The sequence below is a fragment of the Dipodomys merriami genome, unplaced genomic scaffold (assembly GCF_024711535.1).
Source record: "Dipodomys merriami isolate MVZ:Mamm:240054 unplaced genomic scaffold, mDipMer1.0.p SCAF_8, whole genome shotgun sequence".
Classification (NCBI taxonomy): domain Eukaryota; kingdom Metazoa; phylum Chordata; class Mammalia; order Rodentia; family Heteromyidae; genus Dipodomys; species Dipodomys merriami.
The window spans coordinates 5,211,282-5,231,077 of record NW_027206401.1 but is presented as its reverse complement, the minus strand read 5'-3'; the positions used below and the strand labels follow the sequence as shown (position 1 = coordinate 5,231,077).

The 19,796-nt window shown below is 45.1% G+C and overlaps 1 protein-coding gene across 1 annotated transcript in view; it reads left to right on the top strand.

Moving 5' to 3' along the window:
* Slc22a3 (solute carrier family 22 member 3) overlaps positions 1-19,796 on the top strand; it is a 70,866-nt gene that overhangs the window by 10,733 nt on the left and 40,337 nt on the right. The window contains exon 2 of the mRNA XM_070010821.1: positions 19,578-19,681. Within this exon, the coding sequence (XP_069866922.1) occupies positions 19,578-19,681 (104 nt within the window). The remainder of the gene's footprint in view (positions 1-19,577; positions 19,682-19,796) is intronic.

Below are 19,796 nucleotides of genomic sequence, written 5' to 3'. Positions count from 1 at the left end.
GTCGGGGGCCTAGGACCCACAGCGCTCCGGCCTCCAAGACTACGGAGAAAGAGAGAGCCAAAGTGGCCTAACCTTTGTGACCAAATGAAACTCTTCCAACATTCTTCTGTGGATGTTTTTCTTTCTTTCTTAACTCATAACCAAGAAAGGAGTTTCCAAGGCGAGTCCCTTAGCATCCTTGGTGAGGCATGTTCTGAAGGAGAGAAGTGTGGCGAATGGCTCGTGGCCTTCGATCTGGGCCAGAGCTCAGACACGCAGCTTCTAAGGGAACACTGCCTCTTGCGTCCCAACTCTGCTAGTAATAAAATAACACCACTTCTTGATAATAAAGACAGATAGCAGGGGGTGGAGTTGAAGGGCTTATAAGCAGTTAAGCCAATGTGATTTTTAAAGTTCTTAATTTTTTTTGGGGGGGGGTCCGGTCATGGGGCCTGAACTCTGGGCCTGGGTGCTGTCCCTCAGCTCTTCAGCTCAAGGCTAGCGCTCTACCACTTGAGCCACAGCACCACTTCTGGCTTTTTTCTTTTTGCTTATGTGGTGCTGAGGAATCGAACCCAGGGCCTCAGGCATGCAAGGCAAGTGCTCTACCACTGAGCCACCTTCCCAGCCCATGTTCTTGTGTCATGCTTTGGATGCTGGTGGCATCCACCTGACGTAACCCAGGCCTCAAGGTGCAAGGAGTACTCAGCGCTTTGGCTCTAAAAATAGATCTGAAGAGGGACACACGGACATCCAGGAAGGGCTACAGTGATCGTGGTTGAATTGTTTCCAAACCCCAGGTGCCAGGCTTTGCCACAGTGGGAAGATGCCCGCATGGGGCCAGGGTGCCCGCCTCTCTGCTCCCCGAGTAAAGCAGCCCCTGACTGGCACCCCGCTTCCCTCCTCTGTCCCTGTACAGCTGAGTCAGAGTTCAGGTTCCTACTCTACTGAATTCCTGCAGTCTGAACTCAGGGGTTTCCTATCTGAGTGTGTGGGTAGATGTCAGGGTGAAGCCAGAAGGAGGTGCTGATTCTTCCTTGTTTCAGCCCTTCTTCCTGATCGCTGAGTAGGCCATGGCTGATGTTCACCAGGATGAAGGTCTCGACTCTCTGGATGGGGTGTGCACACTGCCTCCCAAATATCTGTTCAAGATCCTTGTGGAGAGTCAAGGAGGGGAATTCGCCATGAGCCACACGCAGGACGGAAACTACTGGATGAGGGTTGTTGGGTGGTACAGCCCAGACTTCAGAATCACAAGCTGCCTCCTCTGCTCTGGAAGCCAGTCCCCTGAGATGCGTGGCTCTCGTGTCAGATTGCTCGCAGGCAGAGGAAATAAGGGGGTGATGGGTGGCCGTGGTTTTCCATGGTAACTGTGATGGATGGGACACGGCAGCGTGGAAACGTGAACTCAAGCTTCATGAGCCCCTCCTCTGTTATCTGAGTATTCACATGTGTACACTAAACAGCATTCGGACATGACCCAGAAGCACCTGCAAGTCACTCTGATACATTGGGGCGTGGGGTCCGTGACATTTCTTTTGAGGATTCTTTTGCTGGCAGATGTTGTGTTTATTTGTAGTGAAATCTAAAAATAAGTGTGGGAAGCTGTGTTTCTTGTTCAGGGATGAACTTTGGGGACTTCAGGTAATGTGGGAAATGAGCTGCAATTCACTTGGGGTGATAGCTATGGCTCCTGTGGAAGAAGACAGCGATCCAACCCCGGGATGCACAGACCCCCTCTCCCCCACCCCCACCCCGGGTCACAGCAATCTGTCCTTCTGTATGTTGAGATACAACTCCCTAGTGCCGAGATCAAAGATTCACATGGCCAGCAGAGGTTGGGCCGCAGCAGTAGACTAGAGTCCTCACAGCAGCGTCTGAGCATCCTGGGGCTAGTTTGTATTTTTACCTTGCGAAAGTCGAGACAGCTGGGTTGTAACATCTGTCATAACATGCCACAAACAAGGTGGTGTCCAAACAGAGGTGCTCAGTCAGGTAAGGCCTTTAGCACACATGGCCAGACGCCAGCCTTGGGAGGTTTGCCAGTGGGTGTCTCCCTAGTAGGAGAGAAGACATGGAATGAAGCACCAGTCCTGATTCTCCAGACAACAGGCACAGAGGGGTCTTAATGTGTCAACTTATAAATACAATGCATCTTGATCAGTGTCGCCCTCCTATCATTCTCCCCACCCTCTAACCTGATCCTGGTCTTTATTTGGTTCAACTGCCTGTAAGTTGTTCAAGGGAGTTGTTCTGTTAGCATCCACCCCTGTGTAGTGGTGTATGCATGCCTGGTGTGTGCATGCGGTGTGTGCGTGGTGTGTACATGCGGCCCTGTGTGTTTTCATGGATGTTTATATTTTAGATCTAACTTCCCCACAGGAGAGAAGACATGTGCTTTCATCTCTCTGAGCCTGACCTACTTCATGTAATACCGTTTTCTAGGTCTGTCCATTTCCCTGCAAGTGAGGGTCTTGTGTTTATACCTGGAGCTCAGTCCTCCTCCTGTTTATGCTTCTGTTTGTGTGGCTAGGATGGCAGAACGCTCAACACCCAGCTTTTCATTGGTTGAGATCTCACAAACCTCTGCTCAGGCTGGCCTTGAACCCCAATCTTCTTGATATCTATCTCCTAAGTAGCTAGGATTATAGGTGTGAGCTGCACCACCCGGATCAGAGTTTCTGATGTTGAATTTCAGGCATGAAAACCCCAATCCTCACGTGCTAAGTGGATGGTGGTACTAGGGCTCTCCTGAGAGAAGGCAGTTCTGCCTCTGCGGGGTGGCACTCAGCAAGCACCAGGCTGCCCACTCCAAGGTGTGTGCATGCCCTCAGCCCTCCTCCAGTTCCAGTGTCTCCAGTCTCAGGTGCCTTTTCCCGGTGGCTTAACCCAGCGTGCGCACAGGAGGGCTCTGATTTCACCTTGCTCCTGCCAACTGGAAGCTGTGGGTGACAGACAGTTCAAGATGAAAGGGGACGTGTGTGTCTGCTGCCCTGTGGGGAGAGTCACCGCAAGCCAAAGCCTCCACGCCAGAAACAGAAGGGACCAGGAGCCAAGAGCTCCTGTTCTGAAGATCAGTTGTCGCACACTTACGGGGGAATGGGGGAGGTGACAAAAATCGCATACACTTAAGAGTGGTGGTTTCCAAAAGGGATTCTCTGCAGAAGTCTGCTGAGAACGAGCTTCCTGACATGGCTGTTGAGTGTGTTTTCAAAGCAAATACTCATAGAGCAGTCTCATGAAAATTCAACCCCAATATTCAATATGCAGGGTAGAGGAGAAAGGACGATTGATGTTAATAAAGTTAATTTGGCATCAACTTAAAAAAATCAAATTACAAGTTTCTGTTCATAAACATAAACATAAACTTGATTTTTTGTGACTATCAATACAAAACTAATATGGCTCAATATATACTGTGAAAAAAATGCATTCTTTTAACAAAAGAGCAGATCCCTTCACCTTTGCAGATTTTTAAATAAAATCATATGAAAACCAAAAAAAAATCAAATTACAGAAATATATTTCTAGCCAGGCACCAGTGGCTTACACCTGTACACTTGTAACCCTAGCTACTCAGGAGGCTGAGATCTTAGATCACAGTTCAAAGCCAGCCCGGGCAGACAAATCCAGGAGATTCTCATCTCCAGTTACCCACCAAAAAAGCTAGAAGCAGAGCTGTGGCTCAAGTGGCTGAGCATTAGCTTTGAGCGAAATAGCCTAGGGAGAGCACAAGGCTCTGAGTTTAAGCCACAGTATTGGCACAAAAAGGGGTGGGGGGAGAAAGAAAGAAAAGAGAAAAGGAAAGCATTTCCAATCCTCAGTGAAAGAAACTGTTCCAACAGCCTTCCTCTCAGGCTTCTTGATCTTTCCATGTGTCATGTGTCAGTCACGTGGTAATTGTGTGACAATATCTTTGGTCTGCCTCCTAGAAGGGCAACTGCCTTGTAGGGGTGTGTGTGTGTGTGTGTGTGTGTGTGTGTGTGTGTGTGTGTGTGTGTGTGTGTGTGTGTGTGTGTGTGTGTGTGTGTGTGTGTGTGTGTGTGTGTGTGTGTGTGTGTGTGTGTGTGTATCTACATAGGTAGGGCTCAGAACTCTTTTAACATCAATCTAGTCCAATATGAAAACAAAACTGTCATGAGTTAACTCTGTGGACAGTTGAATAATTGCATTGATTGCTGCAGGAAATGAGTTTTTTTGTTTTGTTTTTTTGCAAAGAAATGATCAAATGTTAGCTTTGAGCTTGGGGTCTTGTGAAACGGAAGTCGTGCTATGTGGAGCGCCATGAGGGCAGACTCGTGGAAATGGCGCGTGCAGAGGGCTTCTCTGTGGTCTGCACACCTCAGTGCCTAACAGTGGTGAGTGACTGAGGAAACGGACTGAGGGGGTGGAGGGCACCGCCTGGCCAGGGCGCCAAGATCCACATGAGGGCAGCTGGCCGGGCTTCCTTCCCTCCTGGGAAGGCAGCTGGGAGGACCAAACGAGAGTCGTGTGTGAACGGAGGGATGCAAGGAGGGGCCGTGCCCATGCTCTTTCCCTCTTAGCGCTCTTCATCAATAAATGGGGGCATCCAGGGCCTCAGCTTGCCTGCTCTGCTCTGGGGCTGCAGAATCCAGATGTATGCGGGGGCCCTGTGCCGGGGTTTGCTGTGAGAGCCAGGGCAGACCAGAGCTCCGGAGGGCCTGAAGACTGGGCTGGGACAGGAGGCCTGGCCGCCTCTGGAGATGCCTTTGCACCCGGTGCGCAGGGAGCAAACGTCAGCAGAGAGTCAGCCTGTGTCTTGGAGCTCCGTGATTTCCCTGGCCCAGCTTTCCCCTCGGCACTCAGGAGCTGTTCCTGCCCCGTTGGAGGGGCCTGCTGGACACGCATGGCAGTCAGAAGGACGGGGTGGGGAGTGCAGGGCCTTGATGAGCGGCTGTCACCACGGTGAGTCCTCTGGGGCCTTTGGGAGCAGCCGGTATCCTTGCTCTGCGCGCACACGCGCTGGGGATGTCAGGCCCGGGAGCGGCTGAGTCATCTGTCAGCCTGTGGCCCTCCCTGTGTCTGGGCATGGCTTCTGGACTTGGACACCGTCTCAGACCCCATCTGCCTTGCCACGGCCGTGAGTCATCCCACCAGGGGACGCAGGCAGGAAAGAGTCCGGAGAGCAGAACCAAAGGGAGGGAAAAAGACAGAGGACACGGGGCACACACCGAGCCTCTCATCAAGCTGCCACCAGCCACACCTTTGTTCCAGAAGTGGCTCGCTCTCCCTGCTGACCCGGCCCGTGACTTACCCAGGAAGACTGCACAGCCATCCCCTCCATGCTCTGTTTTCCTTGGCTTCTGCCTTCCTCCAGCAAAACCCCATGTCCCCGTGCAACCAGCCTGCTCTTGCGGTCCTGCTGAGCGGGCCCCACCTGTGCAGCCTTGCAGCCCTCGGGGCTTGGGCCTGCGTCTTCTTTTTCATGGCAGCATTAGTAAGTCAGGCACCTGCTCTAGCACGGGCATTGCATGCCATCTCCTTGGTGCTTGCTACAGTCCTGGGAGATGTAAATACTACCCCCCCTTTTACATTGATAGGAAAACCTGGGGCAAGGTATGGCTCAAGTGGTGGAGTACTTGTCTAACTGACAAACATGAGGACAAGTCCAATCCCTAGTATGGGAGGAAAAACAGAAAAACAGGCAGGGAGGAATGGAGGGGGACGGTGCCAAGGGGTGAGGAAGAGAGACCTGAATAAAGAGCACTGGACAGCTGAGTTGTTTAGTAACACGTCCAGAATCCTTCACGGCCTCTTACAGGATTTTCACCTCCACCCTTGAATCTTTCAGTGAATGAAGTAAAATATAAATAATTTTACAGGTGACTCTTTGGGATTTTTTTTCCTGTTTTGATTTAAGCCCTTACAAGCTTACTGGAAATTCCAACATTTATGTTAAATTACAGCATAATAATTTGAAGTATAAATTTTTCTGCCAGGCACAAGTGTCCCATTTCTGTAACCCTAGCTACTCAGAGGCTAAGATCTGTGGATTATAGTTCTGTCAGCCCCGGCAGGAAAGCTCATGAGAATTTTATCTCCAATTAACCACAAGAAAAGCTACAAGTGGAGCTGCGGCTCAAGTGGTAGAGCACCAGCCTTGAGTGAAAAAGCTCAAGGATAGTGTGCCCCAGCCTTAAGATCAAGCCCCAGTACCAGGACAAGAACAATTTTTTTTTCCTAAAGAAAACTACAACAAATACTCACCTGTCACTTAAAATGAGAAAAAGTATTTTGTCTTATTTACATTAGTTGTTTTTTCAAAACCATCATAGATCCAGCTGAAATTCTGCTTACTGTGAGGATGTAACAAATGACAGCAACGTTTAGTCACTGAAGACGATCATTTCCTCGTGCCCACAAATTCTAAGGGTCAAGAGGTCAGAGCAATGGGGCACGACCTCTCCCCGCAGCTTGGGCTTCCTCCTAGCATGGCTGCCCAGGTCACCACCCTGAGCCCCACAGCCGCCATCTCACAGATCTGCGTCTGCGTGTGTGTGTGTGTGCCCGCGCGTGTGTGTGTGTGTGTGTGCACGCGTGTGTGTGCGTGGCCTGGACTCAGAATTCACAGGGTGCCATTTCCACTCTGATATAGGCTCTTCAGGATACCTACCAGCCCTTCCCAGACCTCAGGGACAAAACAAGCAAGACTGCCTGCAGAAGGGCCTTGGGGAGGCTCCAAAGAGCCTTGGGCTAGGCTTGGGGTGGGGTGGTGGGCAGGCGGCCTCCTGGTCCATTTTAAAAAATACTTTTCCTACATATATGGACATTCATGTGAAGGTCTTCACGTGACATTTCCATCTCTCTAAAATCGAATCCCAGAGTGTTGTGCCATCCTGTGTTAGAACCAGGCATCTTTAAAAAAAAATTATTTTTTATTTTTACCAGTCCTGGGTCTTGAACTCGGAGCCTGGGCACTGTCCCTAAGCCTCTCTGCACTCAAGGCCAGCTCTCTACCACTTGGGCCACAGTGCCACTTCCGGCTTTTTCTGAGTAGTTTATTACAGATAAGAGTCTCATAGGCTTTCCTGCCCACGCTGGTTTCAGACTGTGATCCTCAGATCTTAGCCTCCTGTATATTTAGGATTACCAGTGTGGACCACCTGCACCTAGCACCAGGCATAACAAGAGTTATGCATCTTGAGCTTAAAATTACGTTTGTTTTGCAAAAAAGTAAAGCTGTCTGATTGTTGAAGGCTACTGGCTGGCCGCCTGGCCATGCTCACCCAGTCAGTTCAGCAGGAAATCCCTGCAGATGTTCTAGTTTGCTTTAATCACTCTGAGACCTCTAACTAAACACAACTTGTGTGTAAAAGGCCCCAAGGATCAAATATTTCCCATCATGACTTTGTGCCCTTTTGGGGATGCGATTGTGGGTCCCATGATAAGTTGTAATGATAGAGTGGGTGAGAAATTAGTGTTTGTCCAGAGTTGGCAGAATGAATGTACATCTGAATCATGGGAAAGACCAGGCGCCTCCTTACATGCTCCCACCTGGCCCAACCAAGTTTTGATAGTGCTAAGTGAAGGAAGTTGCAAGAAACAAGACAGTTCCATGTGTGGAACTACTCAGAGTTTGGTGGCAAAGTTTCATCCGTACTTCAGGCCACCTAACTCTAAACTTTCCAGTCATAACAGGGTAATTCTTGCAAAGCTGTGGAGCCCAGGTAGGCTTCAGTCAGACACGCTCTAGTCCCAGGGCTGACCTGGAAGTTCTTTCTTGAAGTTCTTTGTCATAAACCCTGGCCAAAACAATTCTAAGATGAAACATTTCCTCACGTGGCTTTTCCTGATTCCTGTCAGTGGGAAATGTTATAACAACACTGCTATTGTCATGTCTCACTTACTCTCCAGTACAAACTAGCAGAAGAACAGCAAACAAAGTAAAGACCCACAAGGCACAGAGAAAGCATAGTCCCAGCAGTGTGCTCAGATCACGGAGTTTTGGCTCACACCTTTGTGTTTCTTTGAATTGGATCACCTCTTTAACCTTGAGATAATTTGTCGATCAGTTCTAACAAGAGCTTCTGGCTTTCTTACTGGATCATTTAACATTATGTTTCACCTCTAAAGCTTTCTATTGTGTGTGTTTGTCATCTCATAGTATTCCAAGGAAATCAACGTTCGTGCCTGATAGCTCTTTTACATCTGCAGACTCAGAAAATATCAGAACAAGAAATCACTGAGCTCTTTTTATTAAAAGGGCTATTTCATGCTCTCTCAGTTGATGGGAGAGAAGGTTCTAGAAGGATTCTGGAAAGATGCATCAAGTCAGAAAGGTACTTGTGAAATTAGAATATAACTTTGTAGCATTTATATCAAATCCAATAGTTTCTAAAAGCTTTAAAAGGAAAGACCCACGCACAACTGGGGTAATACCAAGGGTTTTGATTCTAGACACAAAATTTCACGTTCTGGAAAAGTCGATTTTATTTATATGGCATTGGTGGTGGTATTTCATCAGCTCAGCTGTCTATGTCCTAAGAGTGAGTTCTTGTTAGAAAATGCTGGCTTTGGCAAAGTTTAAAAGGCGTACATGTTGCTGCATATGCTGATAGGATGGTGAAAACCACTGACACACAGCCACCCTTTCCAAGTAGAGAAAAAGGAAGGCAGGAAACCAAATCAGAGAAGGTGTTTTTGGTCCCATTCACCACACAAAAATTCCTTCTTGGGAATGTCTGGTGGATATAGCGGGGACGAGGATGGCAGACTTCTACAAGAGATGGGAGCCAGGAAGGTCCAAGCCGGCCAGGGGCACAGGGTCAGGGACAGCAAAGGCCGAGTTTTACTTTCCTCCAAAGGAGTACTCACACTTACCGAGGGATATTCCTTAATTTAAACAAACAAACAACTTTTCAATACTTTCCCTCTGTTTCACTCTCTCATACCAACCCGCAACCTCATGTCTGAACCCGTTCTAAGGAGTCTTTGAACTCTGAAAGCTACCTAAGAGTTCTTCATGTGTAATGTAAAGGAAATTTCTAGCAGCAAAAAGGTATCCTTGGTACTGTTTTCAAAATGCCGATTGTATGTGATTGGACAGGTGTTTGTCCCAGTGAGGGATGTGTTGAAGGTGAATTTGGCATTCTCTTTTTCCCAAGCTTGAGTGTCAAATATAGCATCTGAACTTTGTTTTTTTTTTTTTTTTACTATTATTAGTTTTAATTCCCATTATGTTTCTAAGGATCAGCCTTATGTGTCTTGTTTTGCTTTGTAATACCTACAGTTATCAAATACTTGGCCTAGTTGTGTGCTGTTCTATGCTTTGGATATAAACTGGTCCCGTGGGATAACTGCAGAAATAGGAAACAGCGAGGAGCTGGGACTCATGTTCTGAATTTGCCCTTTCCCCTCTCATTGGTATCTATTATGTATTTCCTACTAGTTGCTGCAGAGCAGATCAATGCATCTGAAATGGCTAGGCTGAGTTTGTCATCAGTTTTTATTTTTATCATAATTTAGTCGGACTGCTTTCTTTCCACAATGTTGAGTCATTTTATGTATTTAACGTACCCTATGAAAAGTCTTTCCTGCACCTGATTACCTCAGAGCATTTGTTCCAGGCAGCTATTACACACTGGGTCTGCAATCAATTACAAGAACAAGCTGTAATCACTGTTGTTAATCTATACAGGTCTTATATCTTATTTTTTTTAAACCAGCTTTGAGTACTCTTTGGAGGAGAAAAACCAGTATGGATGGCATTCAAGCATGTTTATTTTAGTAAGTCTGTATGTTTTACAAAAGAATCTGTATTCTTTGTAATTTTGTTTCACAATACTTTAAAACTTGTTTTATAATATGTTGGAATGTGAGGTTTACGAAACAACTGGAATGATTTTGTTTAAAGTATAAATTTGACTGTGGTACAAGATTCTTACAGGCTTAGCACTTCCTTTAAAAAAAAAAAAGACTCTTGATGTGTTTGTGTAAATGATGTTGGGGAAATGCCACATAATCCCTTACCTAAAATAAAGATTAGGTTAAGAACTGTGGTTATACATAGAATGTATTAAATACATCCATTTATGGTAGCAGTATAGAAGAGAGATTCAAAAGTTATATGCAGAATTTATAAAACAGTGATAGAAACTATAACTTCATCTTTATAAAACATATACACATGTATAAACACACACAAAAAGTTTAACAAAATATGTGTATCAGAGAGGGGTTGCAGGTGGTAATAACAGTTTCACAGTCACCATGTTAAATTTTTTAATTAAATGATAAACATACTTTTGAGTATAATTTATTTTTCCCAGTTTTCAAATCTGAAAGTGTAGTGTTGTAGTAAATGCAAGTTTTTGAACCAAAACATGAAAACATATGGTCTAAGAAGTAGAAAGTTCATTTTATACACACACACACATGCACACGCACATGCGCGCACACACACACACACACACACACACACACACACAGACTTGGGGCTTTGCTGGGAAGTTCAGGGCGGCATGTGTTTGTGTGTTTGGTTTCTAGGGCCAAGGGATGGCACCACTGAGGGATGGCACCTGTGGGTGCTGCCAGGACTTTATAGACAGGGAACACAGTCTGCCTGGCCCCGAGGAGTGACTTTATGAGGCAAAAAGAGATAGGTGTCCCAAATGGAGACCAGGAGGAAGGTCAGAGAGGTCAAACTAGTTCAGATAGGATGACAGTGGTATAGCAGACACACAAAAGGAGATGAGCCCTTGGGAAAATGTGTCAAGATGTGACGAGAAGGTGCATGAAATAAATGCAAAAACCCAAATTTCCATCTGTAAGAGTGGGAGCCATCAAGTGGTTAGATCTGAACTGAAGGAAGAGTGGTTGCATTTCCAAAACAGAAAAAAAAAAAGAAGAAGAAAAGATGCATCACTCTCCAGTGCACAGGTAGGATCTAGACTGGAAGCTGGTGGCAGTCAGCTCTGACTGCCCCTCGAGGTGAGCAAGGGTGTGCCTCAGTGGCTGCGTGAGAACAGAATCCTTCTGTTTCCCTCCCTCTCCCCCTCCTCCCCTCCACCCCCACTCAGCCAGCTCCCTGCCCCAACAGTGCTTGGGTTTGGGGTGTTAGCTTCCTGTGCCTTTCTCTTCAGCCCTTTGCCAGATTCCATTTTCTAGCTTGCGTTGGTTTCTTTATTGTTTTTCTGATGCTGTCCTTTGTCTTCCATCAGTGAGCCCTAAGAGGGCTAGGGGATATGGAAAGGGGAGGAAAGAAGAAAAGATAAGTTTTTGGTGCTGCAGGCATTTCTGGCTTTATTCTCCAATGCACCCTAAAGATATGGTGCTCTAGCTGTAGGTTAAGTTTATCTTTAAGCTTTGTCATTGTTCTAATAAAGGGTCTCTACCCCTGCCCCTCTCTGGTTTCAGAGTGGCCCTGGTACAGGCCTCTCTTCTGGATGCTGTGTCTTGGTCATCTTTGGCCCTACTTGGCAGGTAGACACAGAACCCTGGTCACACCTTCCTCCCATGGGTGCCTGCTTCTGCTTTCCTGAAGGGAAAGCTATCCCTGGATTAGAGCCTATCCCAACCAACTTGACTTTCTTCTAACCACATCTGCCAAGATGATTTCCAAAGAAGGCCACATTCTGAGGTTCTAGGTGACGTGACTTCACTTTTTGAAGGACACTACTCAACCGAATACAATGTAGCACAGTTAATTTTACCGCAGAAGGTATTAAAATAATTGATAGCATCTATCTGTTGTATATGCAACTGGATTCTGAGTTAATTGGTCCGGAGTGGCGCTCAGATGTATTTTTTTTCTCAGTTGCCCCAAGTAATTCTAATGAGTAGCTGCTGTTGAGAAACACTCTTAAAGATCCTTGGTCATGTTATTTATTGCGATCATCTTTGTGCCACTGATCACAATGCCATTAGCAATGTTTATTGGACACTAAACAATATTAAGAACATCACCAAGGGATTCAGAGCTGGGCGTGGCCGAGCAGGGAGCTGCCGGTTGTCTGAGTCTGGGGCCAGCACTACTGTGCCATGCACGCCGTTCCTCATCTCATCTTTACAGTCTCCATTATTTAGAGAAATGATAAACATTTCAAGATGAATAACTGCACGTCCTCCCTACAAAGAAGTAAAACAGCCCAGGGAAATGGCTGATGGATCAAAGACGTCTTCTGTCCCATGCTAACTCACAAAGGCAAAGTTAACAAAAGACAGGGCACAATTAGGGAAACAGACTGCAGGTTTGCTTTTCCCGTCATTTCACAAGTGCAGACAGAATGCCTGCATTTTAAGGTGCCTCTCCACTCTGTTTCGATGCTCATTTGTGGACCCATCTGTTAAACCTTGAGGTTGGCTACAGGGACAGGAAGACCTGTGTTGTGCCCTTGTTTTGGACAACGGTACAGGTTCCTCAAGTTCCTGCTCTGTGTCACTCAGCTTGCTGGAGTCTCTGGACTCTTGCCCTGTCTGAAGCCACAACACCTGTTCCAGGCCTTTCCATTTGTAAACTCTGGACTCCTCTGTGTCCTTCTGATCTTCACCCTCTGCGTGTCCTGAGCTGTCTTCATGCCTCTGTTTTCTTGAGGGAAGAACTTGCAGTCCTGGCTCTGGTCCTGCCTCTCTGTCCCCCTGTAGGGGAGATATGTGCCCTGATTGGCATGGCTGCATGCTGGGCAGACCCCCACTGTACCCCAGGGGTTTTTTCTGTGTAGCCTCTACCTTGCTCTCTTGAGTTCTGTCTAACCCAGCTCTGCAGAGATCAGGTTGCTTCTGCCCCCACACCCCTCTCCTCCAGTCCCCCTCACATCTAGATATTCTTGCAAGAGTCAAATGACTATATTTGCTTCACATAAATTGACCTGGCTCCCAAACTATACCACAAGGTAGGCATGCAAATACGAATGCTTCTCCCAGCTTTATCTGCAGCATGACAGGCACACTAAATTAGTTTGCTAGAAATACCTGCACTCATCAGAATAGTTCATGCCTCCGTTAAGGAAACCATTTGCCTTTTGATATTAAAGTGCCCAAATAATGCCATGAGATCCTGTTAAAAATATTTTTCTGGGCTGGGAAGGTGGCTCAGTGGTAGAATGCTTGCCTAGCATGCATGAGGCCCTGGGTTCAATTCCTCAGCATCACATAAGCAGGAAAAACCAGAAGTGGTACTGTGGCTCAAGTGGTAGAGCACTTAGCCTTGAGCTGAAGAACCGAGGGACAGCGCCCAGGCCCAGAGTTCAGGCTCCACAACTGACCAAAAAAAAAAAATTCCTGCTGGGTTCTAAGTGTCTCACACCTGTGATCCAAGCAACTCAGGAGACTGGGGATATGTAGTTCAAAGCCAGCCTGAGCAGGAACATCTGTGAGACTTTTATCTCCAATTAGCTAGAAATGAAGCTGTGGCTCAAGAGGGAGAGTACTACTGTCTTTGAGCACAAACGCTCAAGGACAGTGCCTGGGCCCTGAGTTCAAGCCCCAGGATGAGGAAAAGAAAAAGTTTTCCATGTGACAATTAAGAATGTCAACCTTCAGAAGTGGTGCTGTGGCTCAAAGAGGTAGAGTGCTAACCTTGAGCCAAAAGCTCAGGGACAGCACCAGGTCCCAAGTTCAATCCCTACAACCAACCAAAAAGAAAAAGAATGTCAACCTTTCTCCTCATGGGATCCAGCCCAATTTTTTTTTGGGGTGGGGGGAGGAGGGGAGGGTCAGTTGTGCGGCTTGAACTCAGGGCCTGGGCGCTGTCCCTGAGCTCTTCAGCTTAAGGTGCGTGCGCTACTGCTTGAGCCACAGCACTACTTCCGGTTTTCTGGTGGTTCATTAGAGATGAGAGTCTCATGGACTGTCCTGCCTGGGCTGGCTTTGAACCGTGATCCTCAGATCTCAGCCTCCTGAGTAACTAGGATGACAGGTGTGAGTTACTGGTGCTCGGCCCCACCCAATTTAAAAAAATAATTTCTTGGGGCTGGGAAGGTGGTTCAGTGGTAGAATGCTTGCCTTGCATGCATGAAGCCCTGGGTTTGATTCCTCAGCACCACATAAACAGAAAATGCCGGAAGTGGTGCTTGGCTCAAGTGGTACAGTGCTAGCCTTGAGCTGAAGAGCTGAGGGACAGCACCCAGACCCAGAGTTCAGGCCCCATGGCCCACAAAAAATAATAATAATAATAATTTCTTTATGATTGATGTATTTGTAACCATGATCAGGCTCTGTTGTGATACCTTACTGTTGACCAAACTGGAACCTGACAGCCGATGTGCAATTGGCCAATGCCATTTGTAGCTAGGCACACCACACCTGGCAGTATGCTTTCCACAAAGATTTAGTGGCTCCTGATTTCAAGCTAAGATTGATTTGCTCCATTTGTAATGTCTTAGTCCATTTTTTGTGGCTATACCAAAATGCTTGAAGCTGCACACTTGTAAAGAAAAGAGGTTTATTAAGCTCACAGTTTTAGAGACTGGAGGCTGAAGATAGGGTGAGTCTACCTGGTTGGCCTTGGTGAAGGTATCCCAGAAAGTGTGTAATGGGGGTGGGGGGAGGGGTATAGAAGAGACCAAATGGCAAGACAGGAAGCCAGAGAGATTCAGGAACCAGGCCCACTCTTTATAAAAACCTCTGGAGGGAACTAGCTAGGAACCTATGAAATGACATTTATTTGTTCTGAAGGTGTGCCCCTAACTACCCTGAACTAGATGATGGCTATTTTAGGAGAGCAGGCTATACTAGGATCTTAATATAGAACCTTATGAGTGCTTGGCTTTCTTGCCAGGCTGGTGCTCTACCACTTAAGCCATATGTCCAGCCCTGCCTTTCAGATGGACACTTGTGGACTTTACTGTCTGGGTTACCTTCAAAATTCAGTCTTCTAGATCTCAGCCTTCGAAGTACCCAGGGTTACAGGCATGAATTACTGGTGCTCCTACAAGGCCTAGCTGGTAAAGGATCCAATCTTGCCCAGTACCACCACCCTAGAGGCTGAAGCTCCAGCTCAGAAACTTAACAGAGTTCATCCTTAAACAGCAGGAACAGAGGCACATGGATATTGTAAAGACTTCAGAGACTTTCCTTTTTCCCAGAGCAGTACAAACAATGGATGGATGCTGTTTCTCATCGCGTGTAATGACAGTCGAATGCTAGATGCCCTCAAGTCTTTGAATCTCTTCTGTACATGTTTGGGCAAGAGGGCTGACCTCGACTTTTATGGAAAATCCAGCTGATGGTCATACTGTGATTGAGGCCCAGACCTGGTCTCCCCAGTTTCTTGCAGCTTTTGGATACTTGCATTGGTTTTTGCCTTTCTTTTTTTTTTTTTTTTGTATATTGAAGATATTTTTTCCTTTAAGAGTAATTTGGAAATCACAATGTATATACACACAATATATACAATATATAGTATATATAACATATATAGTATAAGGGAAGATATGTATAATTCATATATATGTATATATTCTTGTGCCCACATTGGATCATTAAATTCAGATAAATATGTCTGTTTGGACTTCAACAGCTGGGAAATTCTATGAAAAGCCCTTAGTTGGAAATCCTTCAAAGGCACTAAATTTCATTTTTCTGCAAAGCAAAACATTGGGATCCTTGTGGCGTTCCATGTACAGCTGCTGGCATTCTTTATCAGATCAACTTTCTGCTTTTTCAAGGAGTTATTCTGTTTGTGGAAAGGGAGTTTGAAGATTAATAAGTAACAGGATGAGGGCACATGGATTTATGAGCATTAGAAAACTTCTTCAATGTTTTTATGTGTGTACTCTTTGGAGAAAAATAAATCTGGGGAAGACATCCTTGTTCAGCACAGATGGCCTTCACAGAGAGACATAAATTCTCATGCCTCTGGTTCAGACTGAAGTAAATTTTCAGTGAGATGCAATGGCCTTCTGCTGACAAGAAGCGAATCCAGGTCTCCCAAGGAAGTGCAGCAAGCAGATGGTACTTCAAATAAAGCCTTTCTTTCCTGTGTGGACCACTGGCTTTCCTACCTGTGCTGGAGGGATTTGTGTGTGTGTGTGTGTGTGTGTGTGTGTGTGTGTGTGTGTGTGTGTGTGTGTGTGTGTGTGTGTGTGTGTGTGTGTGTGTGTGTGTGTGTGAGTGAGTGATATATTGGTGGCATTTATGTAAGTACACATACTTTGTTTGAGTTCATTTATTGGTGCTTTTGAAAGCTGGTAAGTTCTCCTAGACAGGAGAAGAGAAACTAGGTTAGGTATTTCAAGAGAAAGGAATTTGATAAAAGGTTTCTTGGGCCGGGCGCTAGTGGCTCACACCTGTAATCCTCGCAACTCAGAAGACTGAGATGTGAGGATTGCAGTTCAAAGCCAGCCTGGGTAAGAAAGTCTGTGAGACTCTTATCTCCAATAAACCATTAGAAAACTGGAAGTGGTGCTGTGGCTCAAGTGGTAGAGTGCTAGCCTTGAACTGAAGAGCTGAGGGACAGTGCCCAGGCCCAAAGTTCAAGTCCCACAACCAGAAGAAAAAAAAAAAGATTTGTTGGGAGAGTTAAACAAAAAGGAGAGGGAAAAGATAAGGAAGAACAGCTCTTTCTGTGTCTAAGTGATCAGCCCCTGCCCTTCTGGACAGCCAATTTTAAGGCCTACCACAGACATGTGGGTCGAGATTCCTTGGCCCCCACATGGCCAATTCCTGCAGCCACCAAATGTTGTCCACTGCTAGGACTGGAGATGGAACTGGTGCTAAAGCCAGGAGCCGAGTCCACCCCTCCTTCCTGACTTCAGATCTGCCTCTAGCCCCTCCACCTGAACAGAACCTGTTGGCAAAGGAGTCTGGGAAATAGAGCGTCCATGCCTCTGGTTCTCTAGGACTCAGCAAGTGCAAACGAGCGGATGATCTCTAGCCTGGGTATTTTAGAAAATGTTGTCCTAGCACTTTAGCCATTTAGACTTGGGTTTCCAATTCATTTTATTTAAATAAGAAGTATGAAAATGTCCTTTGGACTGTTCCTCTTTCTGGGAACATGAAAAGGATGAACAGTTTTGTAGGAAAGAACATTTGTGGCATGCTAACCCGCACGACTCAGAAGCAGCGGACTGAGTTTGTGAAGAGGCCTGGGTCATTCTGAGAAGCACTTGTTACCTCTGGACTGTGAACCTGGGTCTCTGAGGGACAGCTGGGGAGAGCAACTTCCACACTGTGAGTTCTGATGTTTGAGTTGGTTGATACTTTTCTGAAGTGAAGTGTTGGCTTTTCTTCCCAGTAATTAAATCATCCTTTGCTTTCTCAGATTCTTGTACATTTTTCCCCTGGTATGGTCTGTCTGGATTTAATTCTGATGGGATGCTATTCCAGACAATGCTTTCCCTTTTTTTAGTTTTTTTAATCTTTATTTTATTGTACAGATGCTGTACAGAGGGGTGACCGTTACATGAGTAAGGCAAGGAGTCCATTTCTTGTTGAGCATTGTTACCCTTCCCCTGTTGTTCTGACACTATCCCTTCCCTTCCCCACCCCTTCCCTCTTCCTGCCACCCCCCACCCAAAGTTGTAAAGCTCATTTCCAACATACTGTGTGTCTTGTGGGTATCCTTGTTGCAATGGGTCATCCTGTGTCCTTGTTTCAGCATTTTGTTATTCCCCTTCCCTTCCCTAAGTTAGACAAATGTATCTACAAGATGCAAGGGTACCAAAATCAAGTACAGTGACAACAGGGGATGTACCATAGGGGGAAGAACATACAAAGGAAACAAAAAAAAATCACATAATACATTAAAAACAATAACAACAAAGAAAGACCTCTTGTGTCCATATGTTGGAGTTCATTCCACTTAGCATCATCTTCTATGGTCATATGTACATAGCTTTTGAGCTTTTCTGCTCATCTGATAAAATTATCCTAGATATATACTAGTTATTGCAAATGAGGGACCTATATTTCTATGGATCTGGCTTACTTCACTTAATATGATTTTTTCTAAGTCTTTTCATTTCCTAACAAATGGGGTGGTATTATTCTTTTTGATGAAAGCATAGAATCCCATTGTATATAAATACTACATGTTCTTGATCCACTTATCTACTGGGTTGGTTCCATATCTTAGCTATGGTAAATAATGCTACAATAAACATAGTTGTGCTGGTAGCTTTAGTATAGCCAAATGATGCTTTCTTAAAATGAAATCATACCTTCAAAACCCAAAAGTGATGTAAAAAATCCTTGTAAGCCACCAGCATTAGATTATTCCTATTACACAAATAGGTGAAACTCTTTCCTCTCAGAAGATCTCAGTACTCTGAGGTGGGCCAGCTACTTCTGCTCCACCTCCCTCATCTTTTCTTTCTCTGGCTATGTTCAGGGATAAGGCATTAGCCATAGAACCAAGACAAAAAGCCGAGCCTATAAATAAATCATAGTTTGCTTGTGAATGAGTATTTATGAAACTAGTCAAATGGCTGTTTGTATGACATTGATTTTAGCTTCATGCTGTGGTCTAAAGCAGGCTTGGATGAGCACACCATCTAGCAGTCACTAAGGTGGAAGGTCTGATGCTCTGAAGAGAATCAGATCCCCAACCCATCCGTGTCCTCTTTCCCCAGTGGGGCTGAGAACAGAACTGTGGTGAGAATTAGAACCTCGCCCACCTCCCCATGTGATATGTAGATTAAAACTTTTACAACCTTAGGCTATCAATCCAGGGAACAATTTAAAATACTAATTTGGATATGATGAAAGTAGTTAAGGAAGAAAGGTGACTAGTGACTTTTTGTAAGTCTGATGTTTCCCATTTCTTGCTTCCAGGAAAATTATATGAAGATTTAAATAATTTATTAGCAAGTTAAAAAATAACCTTGGGGATAGAACCATATGCGAAGCATGGCATCTAATTGGGAATGGTGAAGGACTGAGTAACATTGCTGTAGAAATTTCTCTCCATTCCCAAGGGTTTGTTTATAGATACACGATTTCTGGGATCACAAATTTATAAAAACTGGTATTGAACATCAGTTCTTTCTAGAAATAGATGTTTGGCTGCAGATCACAGCTAACTGAGAAAGCCCATGGCTCTCAGTATTCTACTCCAAATGGTCCATTTCTGTCAGAATTTTAGCTGGGCTGGTAATTCTTTGTCAAAATCCACCATGGCTTTTATTTGACCAAGCACAATTTAAATGTAACAATGACTATAAATCAGAATAAAATCTAGTATTTAAAAACTTAGTTTCATGGGCAATTTTTTTAAGTTAAATGTCAGTTTATATAGAACTAATTACTCATGGAATTGTTGCAAAATTTTTTTACTGGATGATGGCAGGGGTCCACTCATATTTATGCTCATAAAAAATATATATATACTAAAGTGTAAATAAAAATTATATTTTATTGGGCATCCTTCATACTACTTATACATGTTAGTATTTATACTACACTATAAATTCCATTTTTTGAATTATTTAAGCTGACAAAAATATGTGTCTTCCATATAAAGATGCATGAGATATATTTCAATGATTTATTCAAAGTCTTTAAGAAAAAAATGCTTATAGGTCATTGATGCACACACACACACACACACACACACTCACACACACACACACACTCACACACACACACACACACACACACACACACACATACACGACTCATGCCTCTGTTTATTTCCCTAGTTTGACCTTGTCTGTGTCAATGCGTGGATGCTGGACTTCACCCAAGCCATTCTGAACCTAGGCTTCCTGGCAGGAGCTTTTACCCTGGGCTATGCAGCAGACAGGTAAGACCAGATGTGAGAACCATTACATCCCTACACACACCATGTACACATGGAATAAAAATGCCTTATATCTACTGTTTAAAATAGCTTTATTATATTTGGAGACAAATTTCTT